The following is a 22,553-nucleotide window of genomic DNA, read 5'->3' as shown; positions in this document are numbered from 1 at the left end:
TGTGCTTGTCTTACTAAAAAAATGAATGTCATAGACTTCTTTATTCTGATGACTGAGCTCTACTTGCTGGTCCTGGAGCTTTAGATTGCGGTGGATTGATTTGCGTTGATCCGTTGGGCTGTACAAACTGTAAAGCCTTCAATACAAAACATTTAAACATAAGTAACAAACTTAAAGTCAGTGAATTTTTCATCACGAAACTTTTTTATTGAAACAATATTTCTGTAATAGAATTGTTTCGTCAAATGTAAGGAAGTGCGTAATTTGAGTCTGTAGACTGGTGTCACTAAACTGTAAGAATGTTATTAATGTTGTGTGACTCAAACGTAGTCTATGTAATACGTCAATTCTCCCTATAATGACCAGAACTAAACTGTCAACCCGCTACTTGGTCCCGCGTTCTATCTCAACTTGTTTATGATCCCGCTTATATTAACTCACTCCGTCTGTCTGTTCGTCTGGTCAAAATATTTTACACTTTTTTTCACCCACTTCCCAGTCTCTGATCAATTTGAAACTTTGCACAATTATTGTATTCTATAGAAAATTTACTAAATTAACAACAGAAAGCTACTGTAGATAAAAAATAAATAAATTTGAAACTAACATTGGAGAAAAAAACTTATATTTTTATATATAGCCTACATACACTTGAATAGCTCTGTGGCAAAGCAAGTTGGTCTCCCATAATGGAGGCTCGAATTCGAATTCCGATTCTATCAAACCTTCTTTTTTTTAACAACACCTATATTAAGTCACTTTGCTTGTTTCTCGTATGTTTGGATTTTTAGCGCCACCCGAAAGGGGAAAAGACGCTTTTATTTTGTGACGAATCTCGCTCCGTCCGTCCGTCTGTCCGTCCCGTTTAGATCTTGTAAACTAGAAAAGATTGTGAAAATCCGACATCATAATATTTTAGACCATTCAACGTTCTGATGCAACGGCTACTTTTTTCTTTTCTAAAAAACGAAAAATCTAATTTTTTAAATCCCTTATGCATAAAAATACACCACTTTTACAACTATTCACTATTAATAGTAACAAACACGGAAGGCTCTTTAGTAGCGGAGCTGGCTATTTACCATGTTTTCAACTCATTTATGCAAACGGTTTTAGATTTTTTTGTAAAAAAAAAAATACATTTGCATTGCTAAGTTATATAAGTTCTGTTATACTAATACATTTACACACAAAAATGTTTACTTTTTTTTTAAATAGAAAAAATATTTTTAGTATGCATATAAGTTGGACATAATTTAAAACAACAATTAATAAGTAGTTTTTTTTTCATATTATCGCGTGAACTGCAGATGCACAGAACAGAGCAGGGAGTTTTTATTTTTTTACGGCAATGTCCTTTTCTTGATGAATAAGAGATTGACCCTTTACAAAACAATTAGATCAATTAGATATTCATTAGGCTATAAGACATCAGTTAGGCCAGGTTCACATCTAACTTCACATTTACTTTCACCTATCCTTTGGTCTGCTGGACCGCTGGGGCACCACACAAGATCTGTCAACCTTCTTTCTCCATTCTTCTCTGTCATTTGTCTTTGATAGAATTTCATTATGATGTTCTTTCTGAAAATATTGAAACCTGCCTTTTTACCTGCCTGGGTGGACCACTTCGGGGGCCAATTTTGAGTTTGTGTTACTACACAAACTTCAAACTGTCTTTGTAACCTTGTTTAAATTAAAAGATACGCGCTAAAACATCTTTAGCCCTACCCTCTCAATTGTGTGGCCCTTTTGTTACGTTCTGGCCTCCTTTGAGAATGTATATTTTAAAACTGTAATGGGACGAAATAAAAAGTTGGTTCTAAACACCGATACAAATAATAAAATGATAGGCAATGTATTCCATTTAATGCGAAACGTTATATAAAAATATCAAGTCCATTTCAAATAACAGACATCTGAATGAACACAACGATTCAGCTGTGTAAAGATGTTACAGCTTTCAGGTTGACAGTTTCATATCACAGGAAACTATTGTGGAAATAAATAGGGTCTCGGGGAACACAGTTTGGGAAACACTGAAATAGACGTCTGCTGTTAGTGAGACTAGACTGTTAGTGAGACTAGACATATTCTTTCACGAATTGTAGTTGTGTTTGAGGACTGCTATATCTAGTTCCAGTCCCTTTGAGATAGGAGATTACGAAATATAAAAACTTGTGTGCAATCGAGTGGACAGTACCAATAGTAGGACTCTATTGAGTGGACACAAGAAACTGTTAATTCTGTTGAGTGAACATTATAAATATTGAAAGATCAATAGATTCACACTATTTTAAGTAGACTATTGAATAAACAGAACATTAAAATTTCTGTATTGAGCTGACGCCAGACGATAGAAAAATTGTTTTACTTCTGCCAGAAGTTTGGCTGCCAACAAAAATGATGATGTGTTCAATATAATTAGGGTTTTTCTTGGTCAGACTATTTACAAATTGATCTACAATTTTGAATGTAGTAACGGTAATCTCAAAGTTATCACAGTATATGTTTAAAAATATACAAATTCCATTACATGAAAATATAACTAAATAAATAATATATACATTCAACATTCGGCTACAGTGTTATTACATAGCTCTATAGATTGATAGATCCATACGAAGTAAAGTAGATCACATTAGTGACTCCATCTTTGATACATCATACGTGTACATCTGACGATTGATATGATTAGGTTGAGAGATTGATGTGAGCTTCCATTGTCTCCCGTGAGTGACTCTACCTGCATGCCTCGATGCTCGTGTGGGGGGATGTCTAGCAAGTTTTGCTCACACTGTGGTCACTCGAATGGCAATGCATTCGGCTTGAGCCATGATTTGGTTGCGCCCACTCTCCAGCTTGCGTACAGTAACGTCGCCATTGCCCCTTAAGGGCAATATGCTGCTGGTGTCTGCTTCTTGGTCAAACTGCAGGATGGGCTCATATAGTGGTAGACATATTGGTCGTGTACATCTCGGACACTGCGCATCCATTGGTTGAGACCATAGTGTAATGTTCTTTTCTGCGTTTTGTGGACAGCATGGTGGCGAGAAAGGGCAGCCTCCCTTGCAACGTCAGTAAATAAAGGACCTCTTTCTGAAAGTGTTTCCCCGTGGCGCAGTAAATGAAAAAATAGATGGCGTAATGGGAGAGGCAGATGACCTCCACAACTTTTCTAACATCCTGGAAGGTGAAGAATCTGGACCATGTCTGATCCTTGCGAATGTCTTCATCAGACATGAATGGATCTCCGAATGGAAAGGCTTGATGCAAAAGACCCACCACGGTAGCGCTGATCTGAGTTAGAATCAAATAGAACGAAACTGCCAGAAGCGTTACCGTCGAAGTGACCCCATTTCCTCTGCGGTTCTGCTGTCGGTGGACAACGTTGTTCTTGGAAATTTTACTGATTTCCCTGATGACCATGACATTGAAGATCAGCACGATGACCGGAACCAGCACGAATACGGCCACGTCCGTGATTAGAATCCACCAAGTAATGAAGTCAGAATCGACGTTTTGACGGTGGGAGCATACGTCCATGTCAGTGTGGTAGGCCCAGAGGTAACTGTGTGCCGAGGCCAGAAGGAATGAGAAGGTGGAGAGAAACAGGATGATGATCAGAGCTTTCCTAACGGTACACCATTTCTCCTTCATGAAAGGATGGCACACTGCTACGTATCGCTCCACGGTGAAGCCCATAACTAAAAACGTGGACAGATACTGGGGTACGTAGTAGGCCAGCAGAAATATCTCACAGGACACGTGATCGTTGTATACCTTGTAGCCCCAAGTGGTGTGCAATAGATACATGAGGTTGAGAATCAGGAATATCATATCCGTCAACGACAGGAAGCCGAGATACACGGCAGACGAGTTGTTCCTACGCATGCGCTGCCCTAGCCAGATAAAGGCCGAGATTGGGTTGCCAATGAAGCCAGCGATGTACCAAACTGGTGGCAAAATCTTTTCCGCCATTACACCGACAGGGGAAAACTCTTCAAACATAGAAGTTATAGGCCTGTACCTTTCAAAAATATACGACTGGTTAGTGAAGTTCATACTCCTTATAGGATTCAGTTTCTGGAAATAAAGAAATTTAGAATCATTATTAGATTTATTAAAATGTAATTTTCATTTCTAGTTTTGTAAACTTTTTTCCACGGATTGAAAGGTTGACAATGGCTGGAATAATGGGTGATGTCCGATGGATTTAATTGTGTCTTATTAAAGTCTATAGGCAGTCGTATTGTAAGGCAAGACAAATCGGTTAATTCTGTGTAAGCCGTAGCGATTCCAGCAAACACCTAAACTCTGCAAGTGCTGAAACTTGTTATCCTATTAGATCGTATTGTTTTAACGTACATTTCTGTAAACTATTTTTACTATGATTTAACTCATTTAATACCGTACCTTTATAAAAACCACATCATTATAACAACATTAAAACTGTCCTGTCATCTAATGTCAGTTATAAAGGTTTTGGTCAATGCATTTTGTAGTGGCAAAGACGTAATATTCGTAAAAAAAAGTTTTCAAAATATGAACTGCATCTCCTGAAACCTGAGGCACTTTCTAGATTATATTAGTGCTGTGGAACTGCATCTCCTGAAACCTGAGGCACTTTCTAGCTTATATTGGTACTGGGGAACTGCATCTCCTGAAACCTGAGGCACTTTCTAGCTTATATTGGTACTGTGGAACTGCATCTCCTGAAACCTGAGGCACTTTCTAGCTTATATTGGTACTGGGGAACTGCATCTCCTGAAACCTGAGGCACTTTCTAGATTATATTGGTACTGGGGAACTACATCTCCTGAAACCTGAGGCACTTTCTAGCTTATATTGGTACTGGGGAACTACATCTCCTAAAACCTGAGGCACTTTCTAGCTTATATTGGTGCTGGGGAACTACATCTCCTAAAACCTGAAGAACTTTCTAGCTTATATTGGTGCTGGGGAACTACATCTCCTAAAACCTGAAGAACTTTCTAGCTTATATTGGTGCTGTGGAACTGCATCTCCTGAAACCTGAAGCACTTTCTAGCTTATATTGGTGCTGGGGAACTACATCTCCTAAAACCTGAAGAACTTTCTAGCTTATATTGGTGCTGGGGAACTACATCTCCTAAAACCTGAAGAACTTTCTAGCTTATATTGGTGCTGTGGAACTGCATCTCCTGAAACCTGAAGAACTTTCTAGCTTATATTGGTGCTGTGGAACTGCATCTCCTGAAACCTGAAGCACTTTCTAGCTTATATTGGTGCTGGGGAACTACATCTCCTAAAACCTGAAGAACTTTCTAGCTTATATTGGTGCTGGGGAACTACATCTCCTAAAACCTGAAGAACTTTCTAGCTTATATTGGTGCTGTGGAACTGCATCTCCTGAAACCTGAAGCACTTTCTAGCTTATATTGGTGCTGGGGAACTACATCTCCTAAAACCTGAAGAACTTTCTAGCTTATATTGGTGCTGGGGAACTACATCTCCTAAAACCTGAAGAACTTTCTAGCTTATATTGGTGCTGGGGAACTAGCTATATCACCTAAAACCTGAAGCACTTTCTAGCTTATATTGGTGCTTTGGAACTGCATCTCCTAAAACCTGAAGCACTTTCTAGCTTATATTGGTGCTGTGGAACTGCATCTCCTAAAACCTGAAGAACTTTCTAGCTTATATTGGTGCTGTGGAACTGCATCTCCTGAAACCTGAAGCACTTTCTAGCTTATATTGGTGCTGGGGAACTACATCTCCTAAAACCTGAAGAACTTTCTAGCTTATATTGGTGCTGGGGAACTAGCTATATCACCTAAAACCTGAAGCACTTTCTAGCTTATATTGGTGCTTTGGAACTGCATCTCCTAAAACCTGAAGCACTTTCTAGCTTATATTGGTGCTGGGGAACTACATCTCCTAAAACCTGAAGCACTTTCTAGCTTATATTGGTGCTGTGGAACTGCATCTCCTAAAACCTGAAGCACTTTCTAGCTTATATTGGTGCTGGGGAACTACATCTCCTAAAACCTGAAGAACTTTCTAGCTTATATTGGTGCTGGGGAACTAGCTATATCACCTAAAACCTGAAGCACTTTCTAGCTTATATTGGTGCTTTGGAACTGCATCTCCTAAAACCTGAAGCACTTTCTAGCTTATATTGGTGCTGTGGAACTGCATCTCTTAAAACCTGAAGCACTTTCTAGCTTATATTGGTGCTGTGGAACTGCATCTCCTAAAACCTGAAGCACTTTCTAGCTTATATTGGTGCTGGGCACTAACTACATCTCCTAAAACCTGAAGCACTTATATTGGTGCTGGGCACTAACTACATCTCCTAAAACCTGAAGCACTTATATTGGTGCTGTGAGATTTTCATCACACATTTGTAAATGTTATCTGTTTTTATGATTGATATGTTTTATTCGTCTATATACCAGTTTGAGTCGCTCAGATTGTTCTGTAACACAAGGGGACACAGGTCTGTTTTTCCTATTGTAGATGTGAATTCTGTGTAATCCGTGGCGAGTCCAGCAAACGCATTAACTGGGTTTTAAGATGTAGATAGACAGTAATAGAATCATACGATGCTCTTCCATTTCACGAACATAACCCGTCGGAATGGACGGACGAAAATAAGAACAACGAACAATGATAAAAAATGGGGGGGAGGTAGGGGAGGTAATGTCACATTGTAACGACATTTCCTGCATTCGTAGCCAAGATGACGTAGCAGATTTCACTTCTTTTATGCAAGTCTGTTAAAGAGTAAAATCTTCAGGGAACAATATTCACCGCCTGGAGAAGGCAGAATACATATTCTTTTTTGGTTATGTCCCTTTCTCTTTTCTTGTATTAGGTTAAATCTCTCTTCTCTCTAGCTTGTCAATTGGATGTTAATTTGCAGATATTCACGCCAAATCCTAAATGAATAGGAAAAGAAAATTGTGTCTGTGTGTATATGTTAATGTGTTCTTGTTTACACGCATCACTTACGACACAGCTTGTTTACGTGAGGGCAACTCTCCTGAAATAGCAAAAATTTACGAAAAAGTCATGGGAATCTCCTGTAATTATTAAAGTCTTCTGAAAACTCATAAAATAGGCATAATTGTAATTTTAGCTTATCGGTCCACTAATGAAAGATACACTGCTTTCCCAAACTACTTTGTTTCACTCAGAATATTTTTAACAATTCCCATAATTGTAGTATCTGGCGAAAGAAGCTTCTTGCGCCTCAAACTAATCAAGAAGTTCTTGAAGTCAACAACTCACCAAAATGGATTGATCAATTTGGCAATTCTCGCTATTGAGCGTTATCTATGTAAGATATCGAATTTTGATGATATACTGTATGACCTTGCTACACGCAAGGCTCGTAAAATTTTATCATGATTTTGTACTTTGTAAAGAATGAATAAAATGCAAAGACGAATTTATTTTCTAATACAAAATCTTAATTTTTATTTGTTTCAAGTTGTGTCCCCTTAGTACCTAGATCTAGAGCTGTCTGTGGTAAAGCAAGAAAAATTAAAAAAATACTTTAAAACAACAAAGCGTATCTTAAGCGTAGCTATACCAATTAGTTTGGATAAGTCATGTAATTCAATTTGTAATAGATCTAGACTAACAATGATTAATCCGTGCGATTAAATTTTTCTTTTGTTTTTTGTTTAGCGCAATTTCACACTTTTAGCTTTCTCACTACGCTATCATATCTTATCTAATATAATACAGACGTTACTTCAAAAAAAGAAGATCCTACGCTATGATCCTATGACTTGTGTGGACCAGCATGGAAAGGAGTGAGGGGGGGGGAAAGAAGGGGGACATCTGGGGGAAGGTTTCCGTGATGAATTATTAAATGTATTTATTTTAAAACGTTGGAGAGAGAGAGAGACAGACAGAGAGAGAGACAGAGAGAGATATTTCATGTAATCGAATAATTTGATAATAGATCCTTTGATGTAAATTAATTATTTGACAATGGATCCTTGTCATTCTCCAAGTAATCAGACCATTTGACAATTGACCTTTCAGTTGAATTCAATATTATCAAAGTATTTGACAAGAAACCTTCGAAAGTAATACAAGAACTGAACAATGTCAGGAGAACGTGTGTGTGTGCAAATGATTGGGAACAAAACAAACTTGAACACTTTTTGGAGGAATTTTTTGATGGTTTAATTCGTTTATTTGATTAAAAAATTGTTAATAGTTGTATGAAGTATCAAACATTGTATAGGTATAGGTATATGTATAGATATATGTATAGGTATATGTATAGGTATATGTATAGGTATAGGTATATGTATAGGTATATGTATATGTATATGTATAGGTATATGTATATGTATATGTATAGGTATATGTATGGATATATGTATATGTATAGGTATATGTATGGATATATGTATATGTATAGGTATATGTATAGGTATATGTATAGGTATAGGTATATGTATAGGTGTTATATTTATAGGTATATGTATAGGTATATGTATAGGTATATGACTCCTTCTGTCTGGGAAGTCAAGGGATGTGGTACACTGTCTATAGTATTATCAGAACAACAAAAACACAAAATGAAACACTAAGAAATGAAGTATGAAAGATGGCGTGCTTCTCTTTAAGCAGAGGTAAAACAAAAAGACTTGGAGAATGAAAAAGGAGAGACAGAGAGAGAGACAGAGAGGGAGAGAGGCAGAGAGACAGACAGAAAGAGAGAGAGACAGAGAGAGAGACAGAGAGAGAGAGACAGACAGAGAGAGAGAGACAGACAGACAGACAGACAGACAGAGGGAGAGAGAGAGAGAGAGAAGGAAAGAAGAAAGGAGAAGATAGGAGTGACAAAAAGAAATCGAAAACAAAAAAAAAGAGGGAAAAAAAAGATCAAATGATATTTGAGGAAAAGAAAACTAGACCAGAGATGTTGGAGTTTCATTTTTTTTCCTCGAAGAAGTGAAAACAGACGTGCCACAAAACCTAAACTTTATTCATTTTACTCATTTAATTTTCAAAACTGTTTTTCGGTGGAGCACATTCAATATTTGACTTCGAACTACAGTTTTCTACTGCCTCCATGATTGATTGCATCAGATCAACTAAAATTAGATGATTAACTCCTGACTTAGCTGAGACATTGATCTAACAGTGACGGACTGAATCCCCAATAGTTGTTGTATTTAGTATTTGTCTACGCCAACATATTGTCTTTGCATTTGATTTACTTACAGTATTGCAATGGAAAGACCAATGTTTGCATAATTCTGTCCGAAATGTGATCGTCTCATGATACAAATATATCTATAGCTGGATCTCCATTGTCTTGATCGGTCTTTGTGTTTGTTTTGTTACAAATATCCCACACACTCGTTCTTTCCTTGATAGTGTTGGAGTCAATAATCTTACATTCTACATTATCATTCACACAGCTTGTAGTACTCTCTTACAACGATATATTTGATATCAGCTCAGACAATATATCAGATACAAACTTTAGAGAGTGAATTAGATATAAACTTAAGATAGTGCATCAAATATAAAATTTAAACAGTGTAAACTTCAGAGAGTGTATCAGATATAAACCCTAGACAGTGAATAAAATATAAACTTTTGGCCAATAATAGAATACGCATCCTCTGTTTGGGACCCCTCAACTCAAGAAAACATTAAGAAACTGGAACAGACACAAAATAGAGCAGTGAGATTCATAACAAACGAATATTCACATTTGACTAGAGTAACACCTTTAGTAAAATCACTAAATTTAGAAAGCCTTCAGGATAGAAGACTTTAAAAAAGTAAAAAAGCAACTATGCAGAGAACACTGAACTTCAAATACAAAAACGAAATCTAATAAAATACTCAAAGAGACACAAAGATAAGGCATATTCCTATTCCATATGCTAGGAAAAATTTGTACTAATGCTCATTCTTCACTAGTTTCTATTAGAGAATGGAATTGGTTGCCTGATACAACTAGGAAAACCAATGTCTTAGCAGAATTTAAGTCATTGGTTAACATGTATGACTAGATGCATAACGATAAGGACGTAATCATCTTTTTTTTTGAAGTAACATCTGTATTTTATAAGATAAGATAAAATATAAACTTCAGAGAGTGAATCAGATATAAACTTCAGAGAGGGAATCAGATATAAACTTCAGAGAGTGTATCAGATATAAACTTCAGAGAGTGAATCAGATATAAACTTCAGAGAGTGAATCAGATATAAACTTCAGAGAGTGAATCATTAGAATTGGATTCTTCCCTCTCCCAGACTTCCTCCTTACAGAAGCAATTAAGTGAACTAGTCGGACGCATAGTTACAGACAGTCTTATTAGTCAATTGTTTGGACAGAAAGATGGCCTAAGGTCCAGCACGGCATGAACCAAAACATCAACAAAGTCTGTGGACTTGTGGGACATCATGTTTTGTATTGGTCAGTGACTGGCTGGAATCTAACAGGATCCAATGTTCTATAAATAATCTAGAGAGATTTGTTTTTCTACAAAGTGAATCACGTGGTCTTGAGCTCAGTACAAACATAAGTAGACGTTGTCTCCACATGAATTAAAAGAATGCCTGTAGGGGGCGCTAGTAACACAAACTGTTTTCTAGTTTACTGTTACATGGCCAAAACAACGAAAACTGACTCCAGCATCATAATGAGGTGCCAGGTACTAGTGAGCGCTGTATAAAACCAGTAAGTATTTACAATCTCAACCGAATTCCCATATGTAATCAGGATAAAATTGAAGTTGTCTGTAATTGGCAGTCTTAACAAAGAGTAAAAAAAAAAAGAGGTTGTAATAGCTACAAATGATCGATGCGTTCTTCCGCCGAGTCATAAGGACACGTCATTAAATTGAAGAATGCTGGACAAAAATAGTTGAATCACTGAAAAAAACAACAACAACAAATTATTGACGAAAAAGACAAATGCAGTTTAACATTTTTTTGACCAATATGAAAATTAAATTAAAAGTGATAAGAGTCAGATCATCTATCCAGGTGGATTGTGTAGTTTAAGAGATTATTTATTGTTTGACTATTTCTAGTTGTTTAAGGTCATAAATCTTTAATAAGTTCTTGACATTTATGGCATTCATATCCCCTGACAGACTATAAATCATTTTTCAGTCAAATAACTTGATGTACAGACAAACTCCTAAAATTAACAAAACCAACGCTCTATTGCCTTTGAAAACTAAAATAACCAAACACAAAGGCGTTAGCGACAACTTGTGTGTGTATTTGTGTGTTATAAGGGCGGAATTTAGAAATTTTATTAGGTGGATGGTCACGGTTGTTACCCCACCCCCTTTACACCTTAACCCTTTTAAAACAACCTATAATCATTTTAAAATAAATAAATATTTGTGTTTTAATTTTGTCTCGCTGAGTACACCAGTTCCTAATAAAGCCAAAAAAAAAAAAAAAAACAACACAGGCTATGTTATGTACTGAGCATAATACTTCCAACTGCTATTCTTGGCCTAACCTGCTATTGTTGGCTTAACAGTGATGTGGGCGGGCTTCGCCTATTCATTCCAGGAACTATTCCTTGTTGAATGAATGCGGTTTTGTTTGTCAAGGAACCAAGCATGTTCACATAAAAGAAAACATGACGAGTAACCTGTTCCCCTTTCAGGGAACCTGCACGCCATCAAAGACTCAGTGTATTTCCTTTAGCCGACTGATTACTTCATGGATTCCATTCAGACTTGTAGAACAAGAACTATTGAAACAATAGATTCGTCTTTTCAAAACATGATGGATATTTTTTTAAAGGGGTAGTGGGGAGGGAGGGTCACATGATGTCGTCGCCAAGGACGACAACCCAACATTGTTTTCTGCTCAGAGTTAACAAGGACGCGCAAGAGTTATTTTCGGTAACAAAATATTTCATGCATCGATTTACAACAGTAAACAACTGGTACTAGTTTTACTCACATAGTCGTGAGAGGCAACAACTTAAGAACCAAAAAAAACATTAGTTAACTGATTTTATTTTAAATTCGATAAACCGCTACGTTTAAAAAATGACCTGTTGAATTACAAAAAAGAAGAGTGGAACTCAATTATGCCATATTAACCTCATTCCCCAATATTTAGATATTAGAAAAAAGGTCAAATTTGGATCTATCTAGGTTTAGGATCTTAGTGCCCAGAATCTATTTCAGTATTTGTCCCCAACTCCACTAGGACAAACATCCATATAGCAAACTAATGACATGCAAGACTAAAGTCTGTTCAGAGCTGACCTTATCTCTTTTTTTTTACTTACAGACGTTCATTCAAAGTAATACAAAATAAAAAAAATACGTCTACGGGTATGCAAGTGTTAATCTAGTCGTGCAGAAAGAATGAACACTTCTACGAATATGTCCTAAAATAGGGAATAAATGAGACAGACAGACAAGACAAGACAAGACAGACAAGACAGACAAGACAGAGAAGACAGACAGATAAAAACAGAATGAGTTGAAATAAACTTTGATAAAAGACAGACAAGACAGACAAGACAGACAAGACAGACAAGACAGACAAGACAGACAAGACAGACAAGACAGACAAGACAGACAAGACAGACAAGACAGACAGACAAGACAGACAAGACAGACAAGACAGACAGACAAAACAGAATGAGTTGAAATAATCTTTAATAAAATACAGACAGACAAGACAGACAAGACAGAAAGACAAGACAAGACAGACAGACAGACAAGACAGACAGACAAGACAGACAGACAAAACAGAAAGAGTTGAAATAAACTTTGATAAAATGCACCAAGACAGACAGAGTTGATATAAGCTTAGTAAAAAAATAGCCTTAAAACCAGAACTTTACTAGTTTCAAAATATCATTCAATTAGATTTTTTAAATAACTTTTCTGGTATTAGACATCTAAACGTGACAGCCAGACTGCACACAACTAATGTTGTAGAAATACCCTCCAGGGGCCGCTAAAAATAGTAATCAATTATATACCTAAATGCTAAGTAGATACCAAGTAAGCAAAGGGTGATAGCGTCAATAAACGCCACCCACTAATAGTACTAAAAGAAATGTATTTTCATATGAGAAGGAAGCAGAAGAAGAGGAAGATGAGATTTTGTAAAAACAAAATATTTTTTTTGTTCATTGTTTAATTATAGATATATTTTCTGGAACATTTATGTCCCTTTTTTAAAAGGATGAAATGCAATGAAAAGATTATAGGGAGAGGGGGAAGTGAGAAGAGAGAGAGAGTGAGAGAGAGAGAGAGAAAGAGAGAGAGTGAGAGAGAGAGAGAGAGAGTGAGAGATGCAAGTATGGATCTGTCTTAAGTCACACCCTGCACCTACTGTAAAACTTATGTGAAACAGACTTCTGATAACAATTACGTTATTAAAAAAAAGATATTTCATTTTTTTTGTTACTTCTGTCAACACTCAAAACACACACACACACACACATTTGATTCCTACTGAAAGACAATCTGGCTTAGTCCCACTTCCCCGTCTTACTAAGTCCAGGTACGAAGGCTGTAGAGCCCTTTCAAAAACAAAATGTTAGAAGGGGAGGAGACTGTAAGGATTAAACATTTAAATTTACAGAATTACAAATAAAGAACCAAATCTCTGATTAGAAATTTGTCTAAAAGTAAGTCACCACAATACAAACTTAATACACCCTGCTTCATTTCTCTTCTAATTGTTTAACAATAAAGCATGACATTTTCATCTGATTTAAAAATGTTAAATATGCGACCCAAAACAAAGCCGGCCACGTGACCTATGTTCCCGCCAATCGCAAACTCTAATAGGATAGAACATGAGCCGGTACTACCACATTTGTCCGATGCTGTGTTGTTCTACGTCTGCCAGTTCTAGTAGTTCAAGGACCCTCCATGTTGGGACATCTCCCTCATTATCCACAAATTACTTTTTTTTTATCCCTCGTCTTCTAGTTTAGCTAACGAACTTGTCAACACTGTCCAACTGTTTATATCCATAGTTATAAAGATAGAAACAGTTTTTACTTACTTTAAAAACAAGCTATAAACACCCAAGCTTGGGATACAATAAAAAAAAAACAACAGATGGATTTAATGTCACAAAGAACATTACATTGTTCCATCTATATGTCAAGTCTGAAACTGTCATTCATATCTAGTTCTTATGTAGGTCAGGTCTGTAATAGAGTAGTCGATGGCGTAACCATTAGTTAAGAGGCTAAAAAGGAAGTACAAAACTAGTTTATTAAAATGACCCATCTTGCTGCCCACCTAACCAGCTGGACACACGGCATAAGTTTCAACCTAAAGGTCAATTTTTTTCAGTCTTTTAGTCGTCGTCCGAAGCAACAGATCGAAATGTCCACATCAACATGTCCACATCAAAATGTCCACATCGCCAAAAACATGGACATTTGAGAGACTGCTCACATCCATGTTGTAGTAATGATAAAATATTCCATGGATTTTTTTCCTTTCCTTGCTTTAATTCTGAATGTAGTGTATGCACCTTTTATAAATGGGGGGGGGGGGGGAAGGGGACTGTGCAATGTACATTTTAGAAATTGATGCTTGTGTGTTTAAAAAATAAATTCGCTAGAAATCATGAGTCCAAACAAATAATTTAGCTGAACGATAAGTCATTGAATTGTACGAAATCTTTCAATGATCTATATTCTTAATTTCGACCGTTATCAAAAGTGTTACTATCAGGTAGGGTTCAGAAAGTCTAGAAACACCCTCCCCATTGCGCCGAATCTTATTTCTAAATAACAGAAAGTCCGATGCGATAAATACAAGTTTTAACATTAGAAAACTCTTCAGATCATATAATAAGATGAATTCCTCCTTACAGAGAAATGTTAACTACGCTTCTGCAAGCATTACAACATTAAAAAGAATTTCTTGTTTTTGTTTTATTGGATTTGTCCAGTTGCACAATAAAACAACAACAAAATAAAAACAAACAGACAAAAACAAACTCGGTGTCAATTGATCATGTAACGTCGCTGTATCAAATATCTTTTCTTTTAATTCAAATAAACGCAAATTACAAAAAAATTAAATGTCAGAAAAAACCCTTGGAAATAATAATAGCAGGCAAATAGTGTGCATGGAAATCTTTTTGGCATTTGGTTGTAAAGATTTTCTCTAAACATTTGAATCATTGGTTAATCTGCATGACTAGATTCATGACGCGTAGGACGCAATCATCTTCTTTTTTGAAGTAACGTCTGTATTATATGAGATAAGATAAGAATCTAAAAATCTATGACGGCCACTTAGACACGTTTATAAATATATATATTTAAAAGCTATAATAGACCCACAACTGCAAGTTTGTTGAAGTAATGAAACGTAAGTTACTTGATGTGACTTGTAACGTGAAGACGAGTAATTTCGCCACGAGTTTTGAGCATTTTCGTAATTTAGCCTGACTTCTGTGGTGCATCTCATTCCTCGTCTTATGCTTCAGCTCAGCAGACCCGGTGAGAAAGTCTATCTACTGAAAACTAAGTAATCTCAAGAAAATGCAATAATATAATTTTATTTTATATATCTTTTGGCATAATGGTATAGACTGCGATAAAATACGCTTTTTTTTTAAATTTATTAGTAGATCTCGTGCAGTACAATGTAGTTCTATAGGGTAATTTTTGCTAGAATTTAAGACTAGCATGCACTGGCAACATATTCTTTATTTGGGCCCAAACCTTCCCTCCTTTTTTTTTTTTGTTGGCACTTCCACTAAAATGTCTCGCCTATTAACAACACAACCTGCTTTATAACGCCCACTCCCAAACAGATACGCATACTTTTGTCCAGTGAATTCTAGTATCACTCCTCTCTCTCTCCCCTCCCTGCACCTGCAACTTGATCCGAGACTAGGAAGTGGAAAAAAAAGTGTCAAAAGGTAATAATGAGATTTAATCCATATTAACATTCACATCTCTCATTAAGTATCATTTATTCCCCTTATTTTGATATCAAACAAAATAATAATCACTAACAATTAATAAACTAATTTTTTAATTTGTGTGGTTCATTGAAAAATTGTGCAAAGATTTAACTTGATCGGAGAATGGGAAATGGGTCACAACATGTTCAAACCTTTTACCAGATAGACAGACAGGGTGAGTTGATATAACCTTTGTAAAAAAAAAACTGACTAGAAATTGAATGAAGTCAAACCTTTATGTTCTATAAAAGTTCAATACGGTCATTTAATAAAAGAAAAAACAAGCCAGTCAGAGACAGAAGTTTTATTTTGGTTTGTTTTGTTGTGCCAAAATTGGTTACAGACACAAACTCCCCAGGCTATTCGAAGGTCAGTAAATGACGTCTTCATTTATTGAAGTCCACTTCGTCCGAGTACCAGTGTGACATTCCTCTCCTAGTGTCATAGTTCTAGAACATTTGTATTCTTCATTCTCTTACCAAGTGTCATAGTTCTAGAACATTTGTATTCTTCATTCTCTTACCAAGTGTCATAGTTCTAGAACATTTGTATTCTTCATTCTCTTACCAAGTGTCATAGTTCTAGAACATTTGTATTCTTCATTCTCTTACCAAGTGTCATAGTTCTAGAACATTTGTATTCTTCATTCTCTTACCAAGTGTCATAGTTCTAGAACATTTGTATTCTTCATTCTCTTACCAAGTGTCATAGTTCTAGAACATTTGTATTCTTCATTCTCTTACCAAGTGTCATAGTTCTAGAACATTTGTATTCTTCATTCTCTTACCAAGTGTCATAGTTCTAGAACATTTGTATTCTTCATTCTCTTACCAAGTGTCATAGTTCTAGAACATTTGTATTCTTCATTCTCTTACCAAGTGTCATAGTTCTAGAACATTTGTATTCTTCATTCTCTTACCAAGTGTCATAGTTCTAGAACATTTGTATTCTTCATTCTCTTACCAAGTGTCATAGTTCTAGAACATTTGTATTCTTCATTCTCTTACCAAGTGTCATAGTTCTAGAACATTTGTATTCTTCATTCTCTTACCAAGTGTCATAGTTCTAGAACATTTGTATTCTTCATTCTCTTACCAAGTGTCATAGTTCTAGAACATTTGTATTCTTCATTCTCTTACCAAGTGTCATAGTTCTAGAACATTTGTATTCTTCATTCTCTTACCAAGTGTCATAGTTCTAGAACATTTGTATTCTTCATTCTCTTACCAAGTGTCATAGTTCTAGAACATTTGTATTCTTCATTCTCTTACCAAGTGTCATAGTTCTAGAACATTTGTATTCTTCATTCTCTTACCAAGTGTCATAGTTCTAGAACATTTGTATTCTTCATTCTCTTACCAAGTGTCATAGTTCTAGAACATTTGTATTCTTCATTCTCTTACCAAGTGTCATAGTTCTAGAACATTTGTATTCTTCATTCTCTTACCAAGTGTCATAGTTCTAGAACATTTGTATTCTTCATTCTCTTACCAAGTGTCATAGTTCTAGAACATTTGTATTCTTCATTCTCTTACCAAGTGTCATAGTTCTAGAACATTTGTATTCTTCATTCTCTTACCAAGTGTCATAGTTCTAGAACATTTGTATTCTTCATTCTCTTACCAAGTGTCATAGTTCTAGAACATTTGTATTCTTCATTCTCTTACCAAGTGTCATAGTTCTAGAACATTTGTATTCTTCATTCTCTTACCAAGTGTCATAGTTCTAGAACATTTGTATTCTTCATTCTCTTACCAAGTGGACATTCTGCAACAATGATTTCTTTTACTTCACAAAACAAGAATCAATAAAAAAAAAAACTTTTTAGTTAATAAACTATTGGTAATGAATTATTTTCTTTGGTATCGAACAATGGAAAGAAATTGTACTTGACAGATGTGGTGGTATAAGTTTCCTTATTCCCCTTGAGGAGCTTGAGCCTTGAGTTCGAATTCAAGTCGTGCAACTTTTTAAAAAATGCATTTAAAAAGCGATCACTGTCTTATCTTATCTTATAAAATACAGACGTTACTTCAAAAAAAAAAGATGATTACGTCCTAAGCGTCATGCATCTAGTCATGCATGTTAAGCAATGACTTCAATTAGGGGCGGACTGGCTATATGGGCATTCGGGGAAATGCCCCGTGGACCGTTACTCCATTGAGCCGGTAGGACCAACGAAAGGGCAGCATGAATGCCAGTAAATTGTTTCAAGATTTATATTATTCTCTTTAAAAGCAATACTTTGAGGTCGTGATTTAAAAAAATATCTTTTACACTTTTTAAATGTCTAATACTAATCTAAAATATTATCGTAAATATCCTTCATCCGTATACAGTGCTTCTAGTAGACGTCACTAAACGACAAGCAAGAAACTTAAGGCATTTATTTCTTATAGAGATCGACGTTAGTGTGAATATATTTGGATAAAACTATAATAATAGTAATAATCAGGGGCGTAACTAGGGATTTGGGGGCCCGGGGGGATTGACCTCTTTAGGGGCCCCTTGCATTTTGACATTCGACATATGACATGGAATAATGTACGCAAAAGTATATAAGCCCCAAATCAAATTGGTTCAGTATATCAGTAAACTTAACAAAAAGTAATCAAGACTATTTTAATGAATAAAAGCTTTGTTTATTAGTTAAATAATGCACAAGTGACAAATCTCAATTGATATCGCTTCACGCCGTGCATTCTGTGCAGCAAAGACATCTATAACATCAACTACATCGATACTTTCTAGTATTTGTGACTTCACTGACATTAAAGCCATGATAAGCCTTTCTTGTGTCATTGTGCTCCTAAGATAGCTTTTGATGAACTTGAGCTTTGAGAATGATCTCTCACATGACGTAATGGAAGTGGCCTGAGTTAGCGGTATTCGGAGGAGGTTGCAAAGTTTGAGCACACGTAATTACCATATGAAGCCTGTTTCCTCAATATGTCTATTGGTGATTGTATTACTGGTTTGTTGATGAAAAGTGCTCGTGCATACAAACAGGAAAAGTAGCACAGTTTGTCATAAGCGGGTCTTCATCTAACAGGTGTCTTGGTTCAAGAAGAAACCCAAAGGTATCCATTTTCTTTCCAGCCTTTGGAATCTGCCCTATGAAATCTGTCCAGCACTTCTGTCGCAACACGTTTGAATTGCAGTTCTATTGACAGTCCTACATTAGAACTCAACTTCCCATCAAGTCTTTTCTTTCTTCTATAGCTTTTATATAGCGTTACTTTCATGCTTATAGCATGCTCAGAGCGCTTTGGTCCAATCTAGGAGTTGGTTTTCCGTTCTGCCTTTAGGCGCTCAGTAAACGCAACTCTGCCCGAGTCGGGTGTCGAACCTCGAGTCCCCTTCTAGGTAACCAAGACAAGCCAAGTTCAAGCGCACTTAGCCTCTCGACCACGCTTCCCACAGGGATTACAGGGAATCCATAGTATTCACTACCTTCTTTTGCTTTTTTGATGGAATGGGTTTTTGTCAGTTTCTCATCATTTTGCAGAAAGCATGAAAGGGTACTAATTTCTTTGTTCTTTCTTCCGAACTATATTAATTGGGAGCAAGAGCTTTGACCAGAATTCAAGATAGGCAAAAAATTCTTAATTTTCCACTGCATGAAGAAGATTCTGTCTTAATATTATATGGTACTACGTCATTGTTGGTTGTTTATGTTTTGTGCGCAAGCAAAAGGATTCAGAGCATACAAAAGTGGGAAAGATCCATATCTCGTTATGCTCGAGTATAGAAATACTCCGATAAGTGAACTGCCGTATTCACAATCACAACTTCTGACGAGTAGAAGACTCAGGGAATCATTCGAACTGATCCCAAACTATTGAAACCATCGGTAGCTGAAAATGCAGAGACATTACTCAACGAACGACAGATGAAAAGCAAAGTGAAATACAATGCAAAAGCAAGATTACCTAAAGATTATTCTGTCGGAGAGTTCGTCTAGGTCAAACATGGCAGAAAGCAGATGTCATAAAAAACATTCAGCACCCAGATCTTACATCATAAAGACAAACGGAAAAACATACAGAAGAAATCAACGCTTTTTGAATAAGAGTTTCGATGAAGACATCTCTGGGTACTATGATACCGATGGAGACAATGAACTGCAAACTGTTGGAACAAACGAAACAGACAGTTATAGACCAACGTCTAGAGAACTTGTTGTGCCAGTCAAGACAACCAGAAGTGGACGAATTGTTAAAGTTCCTACTAGACAGGGCCGGCCTTAGGCCACTGCAGCCTATGCGGTCTCAGTGGGCCCCGCGCTTTCATAAGACACTCGCTAATTTTAAGTGTACATTATTAAATGAAACCATTATAACGTATATAAAATAACAGGGTTTTCGTGACCTCCTGATTTTCCAGGGCCTCCAGGAAATCTCATGAAAAGGCAAAATATACGATAAAGTCCTGAACTTTTTTTTAATTTATTCAAATCTCCTTAAGAATAGACGAAATTGACATTTTGGGGTGCCAATAAATAAAAAGTGGCATTTCGAGCTTTCATTTGATAAAAATGTATTGCAAAGACGAAAGTAGGCCTATTTTCTAATTAAAAAAAAAACTTTTGACATTATGCTTATCCCTACCCAGACTAGGCCCCGCGCGATCAGTTTTGCATAGGGCCCCCAAATGGTAGATATCACTCTTAAGAACTTTAAAAGGAAGGGTGTGATAATAACTTCAAAAGGAAGGATGTGCTAATATTATATGATATTACGTTATTGTTTGTTGTTTATGTTTTGTGCGAAAGCAAAAGGATTAGATGGAAATAAAAATAGAGTTTCCATTGGATTGATGAAGGGTAATAACTCGAGTGTGAAGTTTAATTCTGAAATTATAGACGCCAAACCCGAATAATGGACTATTCTTGCATTATTAAGAATAACTTTTGGATCTGTTATACTCGATTCTGTAAATTTTGCTTCAAGGTTAATTAGTGTAGCCATAAAATACTCGCCATTTAGATCTATTATTAGTAAAGGTAACAAGATACCTGGAATTCGCTATATATCATGCAGTTTTATTCGTGGCAACAAAGTTTAAAATGTAAAACTAACTTTAAAAAAAACTTTAATCTCTGTGGGAAAAAATATGTTTAAAATGTCAACAAAGTCAACGTACTGATAGACCTAGATCTAGGTTTAGTCTTTGTGATAAATTTTTAATCCATAAATGTTGAAAAAAAAGACACCCGTTGACACTATTTGTCAATCAAATATATTAATTTATGTATTTACAAATAAATTTCGGACACCCATTTGGGGGCCCCCCCTAGGTGGGGGCCCGGGGGGATTTTAAATTTCTCCCCCCCCTCCCCCCCCCCCTTAGTTACGCCACTGGTAATAATAATAATAATAAGGCTTGTCTTCGAGTTCGAAGATTAATGAGGAATTCAGTATTTCAAAGTATTATAGGTGACATGTCCAGTCACATACTAATTCTTATTGGTTTGGTAAAGATCTGGAGCTAGCCCCGCTACGAAATCCTTCACAAATCACAATTATTATCTTGAACAGTGTTGAAAAGTGATGATTAGATTCATAATGCAAAAAGAATCGAAAAAGAAGAAGCATAAGTAATAACTGTTGCTGGAATCCTGAGCAAACAAAAAAAATGTAGTAAAATGATGAATGTTTTCTCTCAAGCAGTAGAAATTCACCACCGTTATGATGACAGCATTTATGAATGAACTGCACTCAACGTCATCAGAATATCATGACGACAAAGTTATTGACTAAATACATAGAGGCTTGGCTAAAATATGAAATTATCTTGTAAGCATTTGTTTTACTGAACGTAAGGCTATTTTTAAAAAAGGGAGGGCGGCATATTCTTTTGTGTATGTGTGTAGTCAGCTTGGGGCACCACAATAAATCTGTAAACATTTTTTCTCCATTCTTCTCTGTCATTTGTCTTTGATAGAATTTCATTCTGATATTCTTTCTGAAAATATTGAAACCTGCCTTTTTACCTGCCAGGGTGGACCACTTCGGGAAACACAAACTGTCTTTGTAACCTTGTTAGATTTTTTTTTGTATTTGAAGGTTATGATTGAGTGTTTTATGTATGATTGCTACTTTAGAGTCTTCTATACTAAACTGGTCCTAACAATGATAGGATAATAGCGCATTGAGAAAGGCAGAATTATGAAACTGCGCTAAATAAAAACAATTGGTAAAAATATTTCTAATCGCACAGATTCATTATAATTAATCTAGATCTGTTACAAATTTAATTACATGATTGATCCGTACTTATTGATACAATTACACTTAATATAAGCCTTGTTTTTCTTAAGGTATATTTGTATATTGCTCCAATTGTTGTCTGTTTTAAAGCATCATTGTCGTAAACATATTAATTGTTTCGTTTTATGGTTTTTTTACAAGTGATGATGAAACTGACATTGACCAACATGCTGTACTGGATATTTCGCAATCTTTATGACGAGTAATTCTGATTTTTTAACTTTCGAAATTTCAGATGGAGCTTAGTGCACTAATTTTATCCGACCATTAAAATCATAGGAACGGCTTGTCATCCTAATGTCGTTATTTGTTCATT

General features: G+C 35.9%; 1 protein-coding gene across 4 annotated transcripts in view; it reads right to left on the bottom strand.

Annotated features, from left to right (window-relative positions):
* Positions 1–187: 187 nt before the first annotated feature.
* The window catches only part of LOC106075221 (thyrotropin-releasing hormone receptor-like), a 159,194-nt gene continuing 136,828 nt past the window's right edge, over positions 188–22,553 (bottom strand). For all 4 annotated transcript variants that reach the window (XM_056023271.1, XM_056023249.1, XM_013236164.2 and 1 more), the window contains exon 2: positions 188–4,086. In XM_056023271.1, coding sequence (XP_055879246.1) covers positions 2,944–4,065 — 1,122 coding nt within the window. In that variant the 5' untranslated portion in view covers positions 4,066–4,086 and the 3' untranslated portion in view covers positions 188–2,943. The remainder of the gene's footprint in view (positions 4,087–22,553) is intronic.

This window comes from Biomphalaria glabrata, chromosome 1 (genome assembly GCF_947242115.1).
Source record: "Biomphalaria glabrata chromosome 1, xgBioGlab47.1, whole genome shotgun sequence".
NCBI lineage: Eukaryota > Metazoa > Mollusca > Gastropoda > Planorbidae > Biomphalaria > Biomphalaria glabrata.
Note: the sequence above shows the minus strand (reverse complement) of the source record. Positions and strands in the feature narration are given on the sequence as shown.